Source organism: Pogona vitticeps, chromosome 2, assembly GCF_051106095.1.
Source record: "Pogona vitticeps strain Pit_001003342236 chromosome 2, PviZW2.1, whole genome shotgun sequence".
NCBI lineage: Eukaryota > Metazoa > Chordata > Lepidosauria > Squamata > Agamidae > Pogona > Pogona vitticeps.
In genome coordinates this window covers 39,035,760-39,055,486 of record NC_135784.1, presented here as the reverse complement: position 1 = coordinate 39,055,486, position 19,727 = coordinate 39,035,760, and the positions used below count along the sequence as shown (strand labels likewise).

General features: G+C 39.7%; 1 protein-coding gene across 6 annotated transcripts in view; it reads right to left on the bottom strand.

The window, feature by feature from the left end:
• The window catches only part of CEP15 (centrosomal protein 15), a 32,679-nt gene that overhangs the window by 6,203 nt on the left and 6,749 nt on the right, over positions 1–19,727 (bottom strand). For 2 of the 6 annotated variants that reach the window (XM_020804980.3, XM_078388836.1), the window contains exons 2-4: positions 18,261–18,398; positions 16,004–16,092; positions 7,888–8,011 (exon numbers count right to left, since the gene is read on the bottom strand). In XM_020804980.3, the coding sequence (XP_020660639.2) occupies positions 7,888–8,011; positions 16,004–16,056 (177 nt within the window). In that variant the 5' untranslated portion in view covers positions 16,057–16,092; positions 18,261–18,398. Of the gene's footprint in view, positions 1–7,887; positions 8,012–16,003; positions 16,093–17,603; positions 17,684–18,260; positions 18,399–19,727 lie in introns of all 6 variants that reach the window. The other 4 variants (XM_078388835.1, XM_078388838.1, XM_078388834.1 and 1 more) reach the window with 3 other exon arrangements.

The window sequence follows — 19,727 nt, the reverse complement described above, 5'->3', positions numbered from 1 at the left end:
GCAGGCCTTTTGGGCAAGCCGAGAGAGATGGGAAGGGGCGTAGGAGTGGGGTGTGAAGGAGCCAATGTGGAACAGAAATGGAAGAAGAAAGTATAGCAGATGGCACCGTCGGGAGCAGAAAGTGAGTGTGAAGAGTAGGCATCTTTAAAAAATTAAGTTTTAAAAAAGAAGGAGGAAATTCCCCACAGGGACTTCCCATAATTCCCAAATCTTGGAAGCTCAGAAGAACAGGGACAGGATCAAAAAGGCACAATGCTCTCAAGGAGCAGAGGAACCACTCGGGAATATTGTAGTTAAAGAAAAGCCACTCATATATATATATATATATATATATATATATAAAGGGATTATGGGATCTGGGCCAAATTGACTGCAGACAGCAATGAAAAGAAGTGACCATCTGAGTGACTGTTAACATGCCAAAAAGGGTGTGTGTGTGTGTGTGGAGAGAATGCTAGCAATCTTTCCCTCCTTCCCACATTTCTGCATTTATAGCAGCAGAAGACCCTCCTGATCTCTCTAAGGGGGGGGGGGAGTTCACTATGTCAGACTAACAGATTCAGAAACTAAATGACAGCACACACAGATGCCCCATGAAACACAGATTCTTAGCACTCATATTAGAATCTTTCTGCCTTGGCCTGAAGACAGTCATGGTTATGGTACCAAGGCACCTCATACTCCTGGTTTTAGCAGCATGTTATATAACAGCTATACCATATTCTTCCGCTTTAAAGCACTTTTTAAGGAGTATTTCTCCTAGGACTACACAATCCAATCCTGTTCATTTCAAGAGCTATCATCTCTTTAATTTAGTTCAGTGGTAGGGAACATGCTTTTCATAAAGGTCCTAGGCTAAATTCCTGACATCTCCAGGGAGTGTGCAAAAACCCCTGCTTAAATACTATGGAGAGTGGCTGTGAGTCAGTCTTGATCATCCTGAGCGAGATGGGCCAACAGTGTCTGTGAATCGCTGCTTTCTATGTTTTCAAAATAATGTTTGTGATGGTACAAAAGAAATATACTTTGGGGCAAGAGCAAATAACATTGGCTTGCATTGACTTCTGTTGAGAAAGGCACTTTGGCAAGACCTACATACCAGATGTGTCTTTTTGTTGCTCCTACCCAGTTAAAGCATATTTTGAATTTTATTGTCATCCATAATACTGATTTGATGACAGGCACTGACAGAAATTGTTGCTGGAAGCTGAACTCTGCCTCAAGGGGGGGAATAATGCCACTGAAATATTAGATGGCACCTTTGCATGCGGCTGGAGGCAGTCATGCCTTTTTTGTTTTTTCCCCTTTAAGGCTTGGTGACAGGGTTTGCTTTTGGCAACTTTTCCCAATATTTTCGAAGTCAGCAGTGCACACAGTTTTTGGCATATTAAGTGAAGGGCTTTTGCTGTTATTGTTGTTGATATTGTCATTTTGAACACTGTGTCTTCATAAGTTTCAAAGACAGCTGAAAGTAAGGGGAGGGAGGATGACAAATAAAAGCATCAAGCTACACCCAACCCCTGAAATGTCAATCAGATGCTGTTGCCTTACAGTATTGAAAAGAGTGCAAATTGAAAATGCTACTACAAAAATAATTTCCAGAAATTAAAATAGTACTATCTTTCAAAAACTTTTGTATGAGCCTCACATTATTAGTTAACCATGTGGCACTGAAGCCTCTCTGCAGGTAGGATTGGTGATGATTTTCCTAATTTTCTGTGATGTTTACCTGCTGCACTATTTCATTCTCTAGATTAGAGGAAGGCCAGTTCTGTCCATTCAGACCATTGCAGGTTTAAAGAAACAGTAGTTTGGGCAATGGGTTCTAATGAAATTAAACACATAGCAAAATAGAGAAGCACCATCAAAGGAAGCAGTATCCAAGATGGGGACAGATCCACATCTATGCATGACCTAATGCACTGGTGCTACAAGAAGAGCATGTGTTGTTCTTGCACAGCAGTTAGCTTTAGCTTCCAAAGGACATTCACTGATAGGTGCCATGCAGAGAGTGAGATGTCATGCAACTTTTATAGGTGCTGTGCATTTCAGAGTTATCATGCGAAAGTTTGTCTCTCCTAGATGTCTTAATATCACAGGAACACAGCAGAAAAGTACAAAATTATCTGACACTCTATCACGCAATTCTTCATCTTAAGAAATGAAAGGAACTAAATTCTTAATATGTAAAATGGCTCCTTTTGATGGATTTTGAGAGCTGAGTAGCACACTATTAGGCAAAGGTTGAAAAGTTACTTTTAAGGAGAATGAAGATAATGACAAGTGGAAACCATTGATAACAGCAGTGGTAGGATGAGATAAAATATATGATTGTCAAGCTGAAAATGTTTTTCATAGTAAGAGCTTTATTTTTGCTTGACTCATAAAGCAAAAGTTTTGAGTGTTCTAACACTTGTACATAACCTGTGTTAAGAATATGTAAAGTAGTTAGAAATCTGAAGGACAAATTTGAGATAGATACTTGTGGTGTTGTGTGCTTCAGAGACTGATAGCTGTGACAGTAACGCTGCCCTTAGTCTAATTTTTAAGAAAGATTATGGCATGTTTGAAAGCCTCATATGACAGAATGAGCCAAGTTCCACAAAAATATTGCATCAAGACACTTGTTTATTCCTCTTAATGCCAAAGAAAGGTATAGCTACCAGATGTGAGTGAAGAGTGATTAAATCCAGTTTGATTAATTTATCATTATTCCAGAATAATTTTAGTTTTAACCCAGCAGTACTTCCAGCCAGAAAACTTGTGAAAGACCAATAATCTATCCCAATATGCAAAAATTCTAGATTAACCCCTGACCCTTACTTTAAAAAAAATTTAAACAAGAGAGATCCCAGTGAATTCAGTGGGCTTGCTCCTAAACAAGTATACTTTGGATTGTAGCCCAAATGCTCCTTTCAGAAAATCTATTTAATTTTAACTTTATCCTTTGTTTAATGAACAAGCACATTGTTATTTAAGCATTTTCCCTGATTTAGAAGCTGAAAATTTCAGTTGCAACCAAGAGAGCAGTTCTAACTCTTTTCATAGCTGAAAACAAAACTGAAATAATTTTACTCAGTTCCATTGAAATGCAGGCAAATACAGTAACACCTCATCATGGCATCGGTGTATTTCTGAGAAAGCCAAATCAACAACTCTCCACATGGTAACTGTGAAATGTACAATGCCTGCTATCGGGAACAATTTTCAAAAGTTGGCAGAAAAATCTGAACCTTATTTTCAAGGTTCTAATATAATATTCTGTGTGGATCTTGTTCCTGTTTTATTTTGTCACTAGAAAGCATCTGCAGTGCTGTATGCCTGTTAAAGCCAGAATAAAATTAATACATCTAAATTCCCTAATGCTATTATTTCCTGCCAGACAATTTGTTTTGATGGTCATGCATATGCTTTTATTTCTTCCACGGATGCTGTAACATTTCTGACACTTGGCAAAATTACCTAGAGCAGTGTGATGGCAGGCAGAGACTTAATATATAACTGTATCACTGGAAAAGCCTAATATATTTCTTCTACAGGTATGCACATAATCTACGGTTTCAGCTTATGCAATTGCCATTTTATTTAGAATTAATAAATAATATATCTGAAATATCTTATGCATCCATGGAAAATAATATTTGAGACAATTATTATGGTTTCAAGAAGATGATTTGACGTCTTTCCCCTCACAACCAAAGCAGAATGCAGAAAATACAGATTATAGAGTGACAGATCAGTCACTCCATGCCTGGACCCAGCTTCACATTAATACTCTAGGTCATTGCCTGCAGTTCTTCTGAGTTACTCAAAATGCGACTTTCTCTAAAATCTACATGATATGGATGCACAGCGGAACCTATTCCTCAGTATAAAAGAGATGCTTGACTGTCTGATCATCACTGTTTTATGTAGAACGTTTTATTTCATCTAATCCAGCAAGACAAGTTAGGTTTGTTTAAAGCAGAATGAGAACTACTACAGAAGGCTAGCTCTAGTGAACCCCCCCCCCCCCACAAACCCTAATCTTCTCCCCACTGGGCATCTAAGATGACACTGGGACTTCTCCAAGCTGTAAATTGCTCATTCTAACAAAATTCAGTTCTTAAAAAACACATCCAGTTTATGAATCTGAGATACTGTGTTGTGCTTCCATATCCATGATTTGAAATGCAAGAAAAGAGCACAATATTGCTGCACAATATCATGCCCACACTGCTAGCAGGAAAAAGCAAAAAGCAAAAGCAAAGCGTGCTGCTTATATACCGCCCCATAGTGCTTCAAGCACTCTCTGGGCGGTTTACAATTTAATTATGCAGGCTACACATTGCCCCCCCAGCAAGCTGGGTACTCATTTTACCGACCTCGGAAGGATAGAAGGCTGAGTCAACCTTGAGCCGGCTACCTAGGATTTGAACCCCAGGTCATGAGCACAGTTTTAGTTGCAGTACAGCGATTTAACCACTGCGCCACGAGGACGCCAAACTTTACATAGCAAATGGCGGCTATGGCCACAGTCAAGATGGTCTGTAGGACACTCTCTTGTGCTCTATACCATTCATAAAATGACACTAAGAAAGGGATAATTCCAGAAGCCGTCTCCTTTTTTCATCAGTTAACTATTTCTCACCTGAACACAAAGCAACTGTCAGGGTTGTTTTTCAACAAATGTGAATGGTAGTGAGCACTGACTATTTTTGTGACCTTTCATTGCCCTTCAGAGCACTGACTATTTTTGTGACCTTTCATTGCCCTTCAAACATCTCCTTTCCTGGCCTACAAAGCTGCAACAATGTATCTCCTTTGGAACCCATTTGCTGTTAAGCCTGTTCCACCCATGCTCAGTCATTGTTTTTTCCCTTTTGAAAGGCCTTTTTTGAGGATCAGTCTTTCAGCCCCCCCAGCCTGAATTATTTCCAATTTTTTTTAAAAAAAGGGGGGGTAACCATTCTCTTTCAAGATAAACAAGATCGGCCTTTTCAACTTCTATGAGCTACTTTAAATCAGGGGCATGTTTGCAGTCACCTATTTCTGTACTGAGAGATAAAACAGTTTTACTTTTTAAAAAACCACATCAAAAACCCTTTACCCAAACTTCCTCAAATGGGGCACAGAGCAGGACCAAACTGTCTGCTACAACCATCCCAAATTTGGTGCTTATCTAAAACCCAGTTTCAAAGTTATAATTTTTTGTTCAGATTGCCCCCATTTAAAAAATTCCTTTGTAGCTGTTGGTTTGATGTCCTGCACAATAGGACAGCTGCATTACTACGCAGCTATAATGCACTACCATTCAGCTATAATATAGCCTAATTTCAGTTCCTGTCAAGAACCAAGAATCCCATCATATGCACATTTCCGTTTCAGCTCCAGACAAAAATAATCTCATATGCCATGAACTGAAATGTGCACAAGAAGGTTACAGAACCCTCAGCTCCAAAAAGAGCAGAGTGGATGAGTGGGTGATCTGTCATAACATGTTTAGAACAAAGCAATTAAAAGGAAGTAATTTCTCATTTTTCAAAGAATGAGGTGACACATCCCTATCTTTGAGACTGTACTACCCCAGGGATGTCTCTAGAAAAATAAAACAAAGACACACTGTCACCAAACATGACACCACACAATATGCAACAGAAGAGCAACAAGGTGAATGTTAAAGGCATAGTTGAAAACACAGCTGTATATGCATCTGTGGGAGAGATATGACATGTTGGTTTCCTTTTTAAGGGGGTGGCGGAGAAATGAACTGCAAAATAAAGACACATCATCATCACAAGGAAATATGAGAAAGCACAGAGATTAACAAATACAAGGTAGACAATAGGCAGTTGACCCTCAAGCTTCTTACTTTAGCAAAAGCGGAAAGCAGATGTGTCACAACAGAAGAAAAACCCTTTATAACCAGAAGGAGCCTTGTGTTTATAATCTCCTAAAGGGAAGACTCAGTAATCCGCCAGTTGGAAATGGTTTCCTTAGAGACAGTAGAACCTGCTGACTCTGAGCCAGAAGAAAGACGACGATGGTGAGATTTCTCATGCCTTGGCTCACTCCTAGAGAAATGTTTTGTCATAAAATTTGTGGAGATAGCCTTTGCTGGAATGGGTGAACAAGTGTGAAAGAAATAACATGAGCTCATAAGCCCGCTCTTTGGAATTACCCAAGGGATTGCTTTATTTTTATAGAACATGCAGGATAAGGATTCAGCTCTCTATAGCTTGGAGCATACTCACAATATTTCTGTACCTCACTGCTACTGCTTCTGTTACTGCAAGCTGAAATAATTTCTAGCAAGGGAAAGATTCTCAATTAAATTTTTTTAAAGGCAGGATTCCTCTCTCGTCTCATTCTAGACTTTGTCTTTTCTCACAAAAGGTGTCCTGGGTCAAAACGCAATTTTAAAAGCTTCCATTTGTAACAGTAAACACCATTCATGCTTCTGTTCCAGCATTACCTCACAGGTTAGAATAACAAACAGAAACCAGTGCTTTGTTCTGCCAGTAGGATGGACAGGCTTCATTATCAATGGCTGTGGCCACATAAATCTTTCTTCTACATAAATGAAAGAATATTAACAATTCCTGTAAGTACTCAGATTTGATACAAAATTATGGTGATTGCAAAATCTGCCCATCATGGTTAACACTGGGAGGAGTGTTCTTTATCAACGGTATCCTGTTCGAGACAGGAATGCATTTCTATGCACGTTATTTCTGCTCCCGTACCTCATAGGGATTAGGCTGTCATACAAGCTGACAAGCACTTAAGAGCTGTGTTGCCTATGCCAAAAAAGCAAATGAAAGAAAACTTGATTGCCATATTATAACTCTGATAAGGGTCTTGGAATGACTTTAAAAAAATCAGTTAAGAATGACAGGATCAGATTAGTAACTGTTTCAAACACTGCAGACATGTATGTACTGGGAACAGAGGTGGAGAGGGAAAGAAGGACGAACCTTCAAAGAGGCTTTCAAGGTGAGGATGAGGAACCTGCAGAATTTGGAAGAAGACAGGAAGTCAATATAGGGATTTACGGAAGTATCATGTTGTCAGATTGATAAGAGAGGTAAATACTGGTCAAGACTGAGGGAATAAGGTGAAAATGGAAGATGAGAATAGGGTTTTCGTTAAGCAGAGAAAAAGAAAGAGTGAAAGGAATCCGATGTAACAGCTGATATCACAGAACGAGACATTATGATGTGCTACGTCTTTGCAATCTCAAGCAACCACACAGCAACCACCATCAGAAGGAGAGTCACTCAACCACTTCTGAGTATTTAGACCTAGAAAGCCTTGAAAGGGTTGCTGTAAGAATGTTTAAGAACATGCAGAAGTTGGAGGGTTGACTCAGTAAGGTGGATGACAGTATGGAGGAATGCCCAGTGTCTCCTTTCTTTACTCATTTAGGAGCTAGTTGAAGTGGACATTTGAGAATCGAGATCCTCAGACCTCTGGCTGTTTCATCCCAATATTATTTTACTACAGAGAAAAGAGCTTTCAGTGATATCTAGACATGATCACCAAAATGTTCATGTTCTCAATAGGTATTTATCAAGTGCCATCAACCATTCACAGATGGAACCCTCATCATGTCTTGCTTTGAGACGCCTCAGGACTGCATGATTAGTCATTGCAAAAGAGACAGTCAGACCCCTGGTCTAAACAAGCAAAAGAATTCTCATCTTCCTAATAAAGTCTCTTAAAATGTCTGTAAACAGAAGATGCAGAACAGTTAATTATGTTTCACAGTTAAATTTATTCTTTACTGCTTTTGGCACATGGCATAGTCAGGTTAGGCAGTATTTGAAAAGCCAGCAGAAGTCCATGCCTTAAGAAGTCACATGTAGATTTCCATACAGTCACTTATAAAAAGTCATGGATTCTTACGTTTAAAAGTACGACATTTCTTTTATGAGCTGCAGCAGCTTCTTGCATTTGCCATGCCTTCTCAGCTTCTTTGTCTTCTAGATGACTCTCCATCTGCTGAAGCAACACTGATCTCTGAGATAGGCTACAAAAGGGAAACATTCTGTTAAGTGGGCACACCGTTCTTTCTGCACAACAGCAAGAGAAACAACAACCTTTTACCCTCACCCAATTTTCCACTAATTATACTGAATACAGCGTGGGTGCGCTGAAGGAGGAGAACAGCACAGGAAGTCCCTTCCTTGCAGTGCATGCATGGAGAAAGCAATCTTCGTATTGTACAACAAGTTGTCTCTGTGCACAAATGAGACACCCAGCAAAGAACATCTTTGAATGAGAAATGACTATGAAGTGCAGAGTTTGCAAACTCCAGTACTTATTACTAAATGGATTCACCAGGTCCTGTGCTTCTGTGTGCAGTTCTGTGAAAAAAAGGCAATGCCACATTCAGAAGGAAGGCTTCTGGGTTTTTAACTTGGGCTTCACATAGCTGTTCAACAAGGTTTGTGCACTTTATAGTGTCTCCCCCCCCCTTCTTCCTTGCAATAAAGATTGCTTACACATAGTCAGATGCTTTTGTTTCTGCCAGAATTGTTCTTATAACATCTTTCCTGGGTTTCACATAGTCTGCCTAAAGTTCTGCTCACTTTTCCAGTGGCACCACAAGGTTCCTTCCAGATACTGTTATTTTGAAACTTGTCACTCCTTATAAATTTATAATTCCTTATGGAAGATGGATGAGGATATCTTAAAGTTAAAGTAGTTTTAATGTTTACTTGCTTTTTAATTATTCAACTGTATTTTAATTAGCATATATTTTAATTGTTTTTTAATGTTTAACTTATTATGTTTATAATTCTATTATTTTTAATATTGTGAGCCGCCTTAGGTCCTCTTATTGGGAGAAAGGTGACCTATAAAACAAACAAACAAACGAATAAGTAAATAATTCTGCATTTGTGGGAGATCACTACCCAAAGGAAAATCTGCAGTGGGAAATCTGATGATCAGGAATATACAGAAATGGATTTGTGACTCCACCTGTCATGATGACTTGAGGGCATCCTGATCTGTCAAGGTCGGTTGGTGGATACAGTGACTTGGTGCCTGTGGTACATGTTGGTACCAGCAGTATTGAGAAACACTGTGATGAGGCCTTAGAAGTGAGATTAAATGTCTAAGGCAGGGGTGTCCAACCTTTCACCTTCCCTGGGCCACATTAGAAGATGAAAATTTGGTTTGGGCCGCACATACATTTGGTTTGGGCCGCATGGGGGGGGCAGTCCTAGCCGTCCTCCGCAGCCCCGCTCCAAGCACGCTTACTGGCAGCTCCGATCTCAGACAGCATAGGCTGCCAGCTTCGACTCCAGCGGCTTTATGGGGCCGGGAGGGGGTCCACCTATTGACGGGGATGGCGCAATGCAGTCACGCAGCCCCCCGTCCCCTCCCCTCCCACTCTTTCCTTCCTTCCCTCTCTCCCGGACATGCCCCGGCCACATTCCGGCCTCAAGCGCCGGCAGTGTATCTTGAAACTTTGGAATTTCTTTTAAAATAAAAAAATTGCACTGGGCCGCATTACGAGCTGACCTGGGCCGCATGCGGCCCTCGGGCCGCGGGTTGGACAAGCCTGGTCTAAGGCCTTCAAGGACAAAATGGCATAAAGTATGTTGAGGTTGGAAAACAGGGTTTAGATGCTTTTAAATTACTTGTGTTTTGTTAAAGTTTTTGAGACAAGTTTCACTTGAGAGGTGGGGAGACAGGTCCCTAATTGAGTCAAAAGAGAACTAGACCTCTCATGGTCAAGATAAAAAAGGTGGATTTTAAACAGTCTTGTGGGATAATGCTAATAAAACCTGCAATGCATCTGTTCTGGGACAGTTCATATATTTAAGATGAAGGTGCAGAAGATACAGAGTTTTAAAGTGGTGATAAAACAGATCTTGACTACAAGCATTCAGAGACAATTGATAGCTACTTAAAATGGCTACAAAAATGGCAAGAGTCCAATAAACCAGAACATGTAAAAGGAACAGCCTCCTCAAAATCAGAAAGAGGTGGAAATGCTGGACAACAAAATTAGTTCAGTGCTGGGGACATAGTTTTTCACGATGATCAAAACCCCAAGGGTGATCTTCATGGGAGCAACAGAACCAGGGACAAAATGTTGTAGCAAGGCATGACCTCAGTTCTCCTCATATTGCTTGGATAAATGGATGTTTGAATTAAAAAGAAAACTTCTAGATAAGATAATTGACAGTGATTGGAACAGTTGTCATTCAGCCAGCTGGGAGGAACCAATTGTGTTTTTTTAAAACATCCTGAGCAGTGCCCAAGACCTACTGCAAAAAGTATTTGGGACAATGACATAACACAAATTCCACATGTATCCAAGTAGAAAATTGATAAAATTAATGAGAGAAAAAAATGATAGAGAAAATTTGATAAACAAACAAAACATTGTGGTACCTCCGAGGCTAATAAATTGTTCCAGTGCAAGTGTTCATGGATATAAATATGCTTCCTCAGATGCAAAGTAGGTTTCGATCCACAAATTAAATTTTGTTAACATGCTGAGACAGACAAAAACATCTTTGAAAAATATAGAAAAATAGAAAATTGACCAGCATGCTATACTATATACTCTATAGTAGCCAATTTCAAGCTTTTTTGGCCATAGCCATAAACACAATATGAAAGAAACAAAGAATAATTTCCTTAGAAAGGAAAAGTTGTGAACATAATAAAAGTAAGGAGCACAGATGCTAGCAAAATAAGACGTAAGGTGAACAATAGGTGAAAAGACAAATTTGAGAAACATATTGCTAAGATCTTTTTTATATAATGAAAATCATTTAAATCGACCAGAAACAGAAGGAGGTTGATTTATTATGAACAAGAATATAGAAAGATTACTGTAGGAAGACACAGAGACAGTAGGAAGGCACTGTCAAACTCTTGCATCAATTTTCCCTGTAGAAGTTACTGGATGCACAAACACATCCACACCAGTTTTGGGGGTGGGTTGTGGTATGTGAAAGTAATGTTTCTGAAGAATTACATACAATAAGCAATAACAAGAGACAAGGTTCTATGGGTATCTCAAAAGTTAGGCAGTGGCAAATCACCATCTCCATTCACTTAGGAGTTCTTAAAAAGCTTATATATGCTCATGGTTTGATGCAGCTATGAGATCTCAATAAAAAAGAGCTTTCAATGATTAAAAGGCAGGGAACATAATTTCTTGGTTGGAGGGGGGGGGAAGGAAGCCATGCAGTTAAACAATAATTCCAATAAATTCAGTTCCAGGAAAACTGGTAGATGGTAGAATTGCCAAAGAAACATTTGCATAGAATTTACGAAACAAAATGGCTCGCTGGTCCTTCAGAATTTCTCGAGTATTAACAAACATGTAGCCAGCTGACCAGTTAAGCATACAAGAATACTTGAAAATGGATTGGCCAACCCAATTCCAAGAAACCTCTTCTGTGAAGGCAGACGAAAGAAGGACGGTTTTAGCAGAATTAGAAAATAAAAAGTCAGGAGACTTCCACAATAATGGAGACTTCCTCACACTACCAGAAGGGCACAGAAGAGAGATAATGATGGAAGGAGGAGAATCTCAGACAAGTAAGTGATATTACACAAGAATGAAAAGAGCACAAGATGAGTAGCTCTTCGGCCTAATAATGACTCCAACCATCTCAATTACATTTCTGAACACATGAGCATCAAAGGCTACAACAGGAGAAACGAAGCAACACCTTGAAAAGGCAAGGGAAACACTGCAACATTTACAAAAGCAATTAAAGAGGTAATCGACAGATTGGTGTGTATATGTGTCTGTTTGGAGGGGGGAAATAACAGAATACAACCTGTATTACCACATGTAATCAAGAATGTGAAAAACAAGTGATTAGGCAGAAAGATCTTGATTTTGCTGAACTTAGAATAATTTTTTCGATTGCAACTCCCAAAATCGTTCAACTTGCTGGCTGGGGGATTTTGGAAGATATGGTACAAAAGCCACTGAACTTTTTCAAGCTTTGACAAAGCTGCTGAGTACCAGTTACAGTCATGTCGTCTGCAAATCATTTAAATACTTTTTTGGTCATATAAGGTGGTCTGTGATTATCTTTTTTCTATATTTATTATATATATTAATTATAGAGATAGGAAAAACTGGTAGGAAATTGAGCAATTTACTCAACAAGATAATAGATTTTTGGATTGATAGCCCACCCCAAAATGTAATTTTAGTTTGCAGTTCATTCAAGGATATTTTCAATCTATCCTTGTTGCAGTGTTCTGTCCCCACTTGCCTGAAGACATCTATTATAGTGCCATTCCCAAGCAGTCAGCTGTGGTATCTCTCAATGACTATAGACCAGTAGCTTTAACATCTGTTATTATGAAATGTTTTGAGAGATTGGTGCTGGATTACATTAAGTCTAGACTTCCACCTTCTTTGGACCAATGGCAATTTGCATACAGGAGAAATAGATCTACTGATGATGCTGTGTCCATTGTACTCCATACTGTATTGAGCCACTTAGAACAACAGGGAACTTATGCGAGGCTGTTGTTTGTGGATTATAGCTCTGCTTTTAATACCATTCTACCAAATAGGTTGTTTTTTAAAATGATCAACCTGGGGATTACCTCAGAGGATCTGCGTGTGGATAAAGGACTTTCTGACAGAAAGGCCACAGTCAGTAAGGATGGGATCTCACCATTCTTCTACCCTGGTACTAAGTACAGGAGCTCCCCAGGGCTGTGTGCTAAGTCCCTTCCTCTATTCCCTGTACACACATGATTGCACCCCACTGTATAACGCCAACACAATTATTAAATTTGAGGATGATACAACAGTGGTGGGGCTCATAAATAAGAACAATGAGTCTGCTTATAGAAAGGAAGTACAAGGGTTGATAGAAAGAAAATCATCTCACACTTGGTGTAAAGAAAATCATCTCACACTTAACATCAAAAAAACTAAAGAACTCATAATTGATTTCAGGAGGAAGAGAAATGTACATTTACCACTGTACATAAATGGCGAGGAAGTGGAGAGAGTTGGTAGTTTTAAATTTCTGGGCACTAACATCTCAGAGGACCTCTCATGGAATATAAATGCCAACATGCTAGTGAAGAAGGCACAGAAGAGGCTGTATTTCCTGAGAATTCTCGGCAAGTTAAATTTATCTCAGCATTTACTTCTGTCATACTATCGTAGCACCATTGAGAGTGTCCTAACCTATGGCATTCTGGCATGGTTTGGGAGTAGCTCTGTAGCGGACAAAAAAGCTCTACAGAGAACCATTAAAATTGCCCAGAATATCATCGGGCTCCAGCTACCAACCCTGGATGACATCTTCACATCACGTTGTCTGAGGAAGTCACACAGCATCCTGAGAGACTCTTCCCATCCTGCTTATAACTTTTTTAAACTGTTGCCGTCTGGCAGAAGATATAGAACAATTAAGACTCGGACCACACGTTTTCTGAATAGTTTTTATCCCAGAGCTATAATTGCACTTAATAATGAGCTTAAAGACCACCAGTAGTGAATAGTTAGTTGGACTGTGTTACTCGGCCTATGGTGTAGATCAGTGGTTCTTAACCTTTGTTACTCGGATGCTTTTGAACTGCAACTCCCAGAAACCCCAGTCAGGACAGCTGGTGGTGAAGGCTTCTGGGAGTTGCAGTCCAAAACTCCTGAGTAACCCAAGGTTAAGAACCAGTGGTGTAGATGTTTGTATTTTTAGTGGGGACTTTTAGTGGGTGGGAAGTGTTGGGAGATTTTTTAGTGGGTGGAGAGTGTTTGGGGAATTTTATGTGTGCATGTGTCTGGTCTCTGGGTGTCTGTGAATTTCATTGTATGGGTATACTGTGTATATACTTACAATGACAATCAATCAATCAATCAATCAATCAATCAATCAATCAATCAATCAATCAATCAATCAATCAATAACATTTACTTCTTGTTTTATGCCCACAACAATTTTTATTGCTCTTGTTGTACTTTACAAGATCTGATACTTCCTCTTCAAGAATAAACTATCAGAAATGTGCATAGATTTTTCACAGATTTCTCTGCTAAACACATGACAATTTTGGTACTATTTTTACCCTTTCTGAAATATTAATAGTCTCTCTGCCTTTTCAGCCACTGAAACACACACAAGGAGGCAGAATGTTTTCAGTGTTAAATCTGTTGGAGTTCCTTGTGCAGCAGAAACAGCACTTACGCTACATGAAGAGAGGGCACGTTATTAAAGGCAGAAGGATTAAACATATAGAAGGACAAGTCTTGCTGAGAAGGATCAGCATGGTTTCCAACAAAGAGAACCACTACCATTCTGAAGTTCTTTCAGAGTGTTAGCAAACTTGTGAATAAGGGTGATCCAGCAAACATCATGTAATAAATTCCAAAGAGCTACTGACAATATTCCTCAACACAAACTCCTCAGCAAACTTACCAATCATGTGGTAAGAAAACAGGCTTTCTCATGGATGAGAACCTTGCTTTAAAAACAGGGAGCCAACGGTAGGAATAAACATGCAGTTGTCTCAGTGGAAAGGAAAGCAGAAGTGAGTTTTTCTAGAGCTCATAATGGGAGACATTTAGCTTCTTAAAAGATTATGCAACATTGGGAAGAACAGTGAGGTGGCTAAATTAACAGACAACATCAAATTATTCAGGTAAGATTAACTTTTCAAATTGAGAAGCAGTAATATGGACACAGGGGTTTAGCCTAAGTAGGTATAATGTGAAGTACACTGGTAATGAAAGTTATTACCACATACACATTGATGTACAGTAAGTTGGAACTGATGTTGACTATTCAAGGCAGGAAACTTGGGATTGTGGCAGATGGCTCAGTGAAACTATCAATGGCATGTGGTAGCTAAGAAATGCCAGCTAGAACTCCTCAGAAACAGAAAATAAAACTGGCAGTATCAAATTCCTTTTACAGCAATTTCCAAATAAGTAGCTATATTAATCTGTTTCAGCATGTTAGCAAAATTAAAAGTGAGGGGAGGGGGAAAGAACCAAATATTATAGTGTATTAAAGACTAACACATTTGTTTAAGTGGGAACTTCCATGGATCAAAATCCACTTCTTCAGACTTTAATCTACGAAAGTGTCTACAATAAAAATGTTTCTGTCTTCCTGGTCTTTAGTCTACAGTAAGCTTTCTTTGCTCCTAGTCTACCAAACTGTAGAACAAACATTTTTTTCCTACAACACACAATTAATTTATAGAATTTACTGCTACAAGATAACACTAATGGTAATTAGCAGGGTTGGCTGTAAAAGGAGATTTGACAAATGCACACAAGATGGATCTATCCACTTCCTGGAACCTAATACCAGCTTGCTATAACACACGGAGGACTAGGAATGGCCTGGATATTAGAAACCACTCACTGTCATTGTGGAAGTCAAGAGGAGGAACAATATAAGCTTCTGCTGTGATCCAGCAGACGTTTTCTGATGCTTTTAGAAGCATCCTTTCTTCTGAAGATTTCTTGAATAAATTTTAGAATCCCCTAAAGATTACAATTTTACAATTCCCTCTGGAATGAAAAAAAAAAAGATATAAAATACTGCTAAGTAATGCTATTAGCTTTCCAGTATTAGCAATCTAGATATATTCTAAATGTTGGTTCTGATTTGCGGAAATGCACTGGGGTGAGACTTCAGACTGAATTTAGAAAGGCAGCATCCAAAGGTCCAGATATAGTTGTAATTTCACTTAGCCTTTCATCTGAAAAGCAGCACTGGCAATAGAGTTCCCTCTAGAGTCTTTAAAAGGAACAGCATCCTTTTTAGAATTTCTACAAAATTCAGCAGAACAAAGATGCTCCTTTTCAAAACGGGTTTCTTTTCCTGGATTGTCAAAATAGTTATGTAATTCTTCAATGCAGAAAAATAGCTAACTAGTTTTTAGTGACTAAAACAAGGCCTATAAAGATGCCAGTAAAATATTTGGATTTCTTAGCAATGATGTTGATACTCCTATTTTTCTAATGTCCAGAGGCAGGGTGTCTTCTGAAACAAGCACTTACATTTCATCATGTCTTTTAGCAAGCTGAACTTCTCTTGCTAAATAGGATGCCATCCCTGGTCACATGATAAACGCCCCAGGTTTATCAACCTATTAAGAAGAAGAAAAAAACAGAATGAGAGAAGCAAGTAGTGTTTCTTTAAAGAAATACAAAGGCACTGCCTGGAAATATTGCAGATAGTGCTATAAGTATAATCAATATTGAATTAGTGGTTTAAAAAGTAAAACCTGATATATTACCAGCATTATAATATCATTGTGTGAAAACATTCCTTATTTGGACTGGTGAATTCTGAGTGATATACACACAACAGCTAATGTCTCCAAGCTCTGTGTAATGCTGTTCAACAATATTGTATCCATAAGACAATATACATGCTGATGGAATGTTTGCAAAAGATATCCTATTGAACAAACTTTGCAAATTATGGGGTTTAGGCCTGACTGAACCTGTTCCTACTGCTATCATTATTAGAGATGGGGGTATTTAGAGATGGGGGTATTCATATATAAGTACAGTGGTGCCTCAGCTTATGACCATAATCCATTCCAGAAGATGGACATAACTTGAAATGGTCGTAAGTCAAAGCACCATTTCCCACAGAAATGCAATTAATCCATTCTGGTCGAAGAAAAAAATCACACACAAAAAAAATCACTGCAAGACTCACTGGAAACACAATTAACCACTTCCGGTCGGGGGGGGGGAGAAAAGCAATCAAGTGTGAAAGACCCATTGGGAATGCACAGAAAACAAATGGAGCAGATCGGAAATGCACAGAGAACAAAGGGGGCAGGTTGGAAATGCAAGGAAAAAAGCAAGGGAAGCATGCAGGACCCATAGGAAATGGGGAACCCCTCAAAAAAGCAACCAAACTCCCAAGACCCATCTGAAATGGGGAGGAAAAACAAAAAACTAACCCCAAAGACGCATTGGAAATGGGAAAAAACACTCCAAAAAGCAACAAAAACCCCCAAGACCCATCGGAAATGGGGGGGGAGACCCAAAAAACAAACAAACCGCTAAGACCCATCACAGCCAGAAACATAACCCCCCAGCCCAAAACCATGCTGCAAAAACACCCAGGACAGTTTTTAAAAAGCAGAAAATAGCACCTTACCTTACTAGGGAGCCTGAAGCCTCCCTGCAAACACACACACACACACACACACACACACAGAAGCAGAAGCGAGGCAGTCCCAAGCCTCCTCCAATTGCAAACTCTCTAACTGCTGGGGCAAAAGAGCTACAAAAAAGCAGCCTCATCACCACCTAGTTAGAAATTTGGATTTCCTGCCTTTCCCCCCTGCTTTTTTCTGTTCGTAAATGGAAGCTCCGGTCGCACGTAGAAGCAACATTTCGCGGCTGGAGCTGGTCGTAACTCAAAATCGTCGTAAGTAGGGACATTTGTAAGTCGAGGCATCACTGTACAAATATCCCACACATTTAGTAATAACGAGAGTGATCCACCATTGCTGCTGTGATTCTTCCAATGGCTTTGCAGATCACGAATGGCTAGCTACTCCTGGCGAGAGGCTGGAGGATAAGCCTCGCTGCAAGGTTGAAGACTGGTTCGCAGATCGCTGGACAGTCCACTCACCAATCCACTGCTGCCTCGGATGCCACAATTCTTCCAATGGCTCTGTAGATCGCAATCTGACAAGAGTCTGTTATTGCCACCTGTGCAGAGATATTCATATACAAATACCCCTGTCTCTAATTACCACCGATGACATTACCCAACAATGGTTACAACAATAAACACACACAATATAATCAATAGTTCCTTTTTCAAAAACTGAAACATGAATAAATAACTTAGTAAACTAAATAAATTACGAAGTAAACTAAATAAATAAAATATGTAAATTCATATTTAATTTTAAAAAATTGAGTACTCATAATGTTAAGGTGTTTCAAGGAAACTCAGAAAATCAGTAAGTTTAGAATATTACGTTTTGAGTCCAACAAGCACATATCCAAATTGATATTTCTGTTTTACAAAGCTATGTCCAGAGTTGAAAGGGGGTGCTTCTGAGAAGCAGCTGATAGGCCATTGCCAGAAATAGGGAATAGGCTCCAGATAAGCTTCCGCTCCACTGCATAGTGGACTAGGCCCTTGGGTGGGTTCATTTGGTTTATAAAGACCCAATGATTCAAGACTTAAATATACAATAAAATTTAAGATACAATCATCATAAGGAAACCACACACATCCAAACCAGTATTGGACAGAAGGAAGAACATGGTGACCCACTTGTCAATTTCTCGACCATCTACTGCTCACTGGTTGCTGGGATTTTGCAGAGGGGCAGGAAATGCTGATTTAGATGGATCTTGGTCTACTCTAAGAAGTTGCCTCTGTTCCTATGCGATGCCACACACTCAGGATCACCTAACAAATATTAGTTATAGCTTCACTATTAATGCCACTTGTCTGATAAACTTAAAACAGATTGACCAAAACCACGTTTTATGCCCACAGGCATAATGCAATTGCCATTAATGTCAATGTTACAATCTTGCTGACATTAAACTGATCAATGTTTAGCCAGCACCTGAATGGGAGGACATCTGGGAATCATCCAATTACTGCAACTGGTTAAAATAACCACCCTTTTAAGATCTGGATGGTAGCAAAGTCTCTGGAATATTCTTGTCTTTGAGGGATGTTGTATTAAACATGTTAATAGTTTAAACTGCTAGCGGTATAAATCTCTGAATGTACAGGTCCCACCCTTCAGAGGTTAATAATTGGATTAGGTGAAGGTAAGGCTGCTTGTGAACAGCAAACAAAAAATTAAAGAGGAAAAGGAAAAAAAGAGAGGAGAAATGGCAAAATATTCTGGCACTTTAACAATTAAAATATTTATTTCATCCCAGGCTGCTGGCTATCCTGGGATGCACAGTGAGGAATCGAGCCCCCAACCTCAGGTTCCATAGCCAGATACCTAATTCACTGAGCTACCCAGACAGACAATATTGATAGATATTAGCAGGAAAAACACCAGTCTTGGTAGCAAACACTGGCACCTGACATTCTCATTCCTATAGTGCCTCTAGGGCAGTGGCTCCTTAACCTTGGGTAACCTCTGTGGTTTTGGACTGCAATTCTCAGAAGCCTTCGTGTCCAGCTAGGTTGACTGCGGTTTTCCCATGCAAATGGTCACTGCGTGAGGAAACCCCAGCTCCGTTGGAGCTCAAGAGAATGAAAGTGAATTCAAGTGGCAGCTCAGCTTTCCAGTTAAACCAGGTTTCTTCCCTCTTGCACAGCTCTGGCCTACCTGCTAAGCATTTAATTTTCCTTTCTTTTATTTTCATTTCCTAATGTTTTCTGGGCTTGGGGTACCTCTCCACAAGTTGTCTGCCCCTGAACTAGCATGAGCACCGGGGCTCTGCACGCTGTGAAGGGCTTGAGTTGATGATACACCTTGTCTGGAGAGCCCCTGCATGCAATCAGACAGCTGGGGATACCAGGACCCATGAGGGCAATGCAGCACCCAGCTAATATTTTCACACACCATGGATCCACTGGGGCTTATTTTGGGACCCAGAACTCCTTGTACCCAGTTGTGAGCGGAGGAAGGAAAGTGAGCCGTCCTCACAGGCGTCAAAAGAAGAAGGAGGCGGAGAATGCGCTGTGGGAGAATTGATAAAACTAGACGAGGAAGAAGGGGGCGCTAATAAGGCTATAGAGGTGTTCCTAGCGGAGAGGACGAGAGAC